General features: G+C 39.6%; 1 protein-coding gene across 1 annotated transcript in view; it reads right to left on the bottom strand.

The window, feature by feature from the left end:
* Positions 1 to 1,023: 1,023 nt before the first annotated feature.
* LOC101983266 (guanylate-binding protein 1-like) overlaps positions 1,024 to 1,499 on the bottom strand; it is a 14,482-nt gene continuing 14,006 nt past the window's right edge. The window contains exon 10 of the mRNA XM_026784136.1: positions 1,024 to 1,134. Within this exon, the coding sequence (XP_026639937.1) occupies positions 1,024 to 1,134 (111 nt within the window). The remainder of the gene's footprint in view (positions 1,135 to 1,499) is intronic.

Here is a 1,499-nt window from a genome sequence, read left to right as displayed (position 1 = left end):
GTAGACCAGGCTGGCCTCGAACTCACAGAGATCCGCCTGTCTCTGCCTCCCAAGTGCTGGGATTAAAGCCGTGCGCCACCACCGCCTGGCTATCCTCAGAGATTCCTAAATAATCTTTTGCAAAATTTGCAAATTTTGCAAATGTTTTCAAATTTTCTCAGATTTATGTTACAGTAGTGAGACAGATAAAGATGGAGATAAGTTTCAGAGCAGGTGGGACTGTGGTCATGATCCATGGAAGAATAGAAAGGAATTTATGTTGAGTTTCCAATTCTGTGAAAGTAGAAGTCATTCTAAAACTGCAATGAGAAAAATTTTTAAAAATTAAAAAGAGGGAGATTTGAAAGGAAATATAGTTGACTGGAGCCCGATGCAAGCCAAGAAAGCCTTGACTATGGGAGGTGTAGCTTCTGCATGGAGAGAAATTTTCTCTGCCACCACCCATGCAGCCTTCCCACACTGAGAATTGCCCAATGTCTGCACATGGGACAAATGTCAGGGTCCACATTTCCTTTGTCTGTAAACACCATGAAATCAAAAAGAACACAGGACAGTTGATAATCTTCACTGTGTCCTATGAGTATGTTCATATTTTTCTCACTTTAACAACATGACATTTTCAGCTTAGAACAAAGCTAAATCCTGAAATTGTTTATGAACATGAGTAAAGAATATCCAGAAAGGAGTGTGTGTGATACAAAAAGCTCTATCCAAAGAGACCTGTCACACCACTGCTCTATTAAAAAATTCAATGACACAATTTAATATGACTGTGGAGTCCATGTTTATAACTTCAATTATAAGATCCAATTAAAGATCACATTGATTCACTTCATAAGAAAAGCACAATTTTTATACTTAAACTTTACTTTGTTAATTTTATTTCCACCCTCCTCTCAATAGAGCACCATGCTTTCAAGTATATAGTTCAGTCCAAGTATATAGCTTCACGGTCCAAAGTTGACCCCGTAGAAAATTTCTTGATGAGAAGACCTGGGTACAGAGGTTTATTTAGTTTGAGTTTTAGAGTATGGTGCATGGTATAGGTGGATTATACCTATTGATTTTGTCGATCTCTTCAAGAAGTTTCTTGCTCTCATTGTGAAATCCTTCCCGGAAAAGCCGGTCCTTTTCCTAAAAAGGAGATGAAGAGTGAACTCAGACAGCTCCCATGTTCCTCATGTGTCTCACAAGCTCTCTTTTCAAAGTTATCCTAAACCCTGAGGGGAATTAGAAAAATTTCCCACAGTTGTTTCCTTCCTCAACTTCCATATTTTCTCCCCCTTATCTCTTACATATTGTCATAAATTTCCTGTGCTTCCTTTAGCTTTAGAAATGTTGTCTACCCAATGGGGATGTTCTTTCGGGAACTCACCAAGGCCAGCTGGCCTGGGTCTGAAAAAGCCTGGGATAAAACTGGACTTGCTGAACATAGCGGACAACGAGGACTGCTGAGAAGTCAAGAACAATGGCACTGGGTTTTTGATCCTACTGCACGT

The sequence above is a fragment of the Microtus ochrogaster genome, chromosome 21 (genome assembly GCF_000317375.1).
Source record: "Microtus ochrogaster isolate Prairie Vole_2 chromosome 21, MicOch1.0, whole genome shotgun sequence".
Classification (NCBI taxonomy): domain Eukaryota; kingdom Metazoa; phylum Chordata; class Mammalia; order Rodentia; family Cricetidae; genus Microtus; species Microtus ochrogaster.
This window is presented reverse-complemented; position numbering and strand designations above follow the sequence as displayed.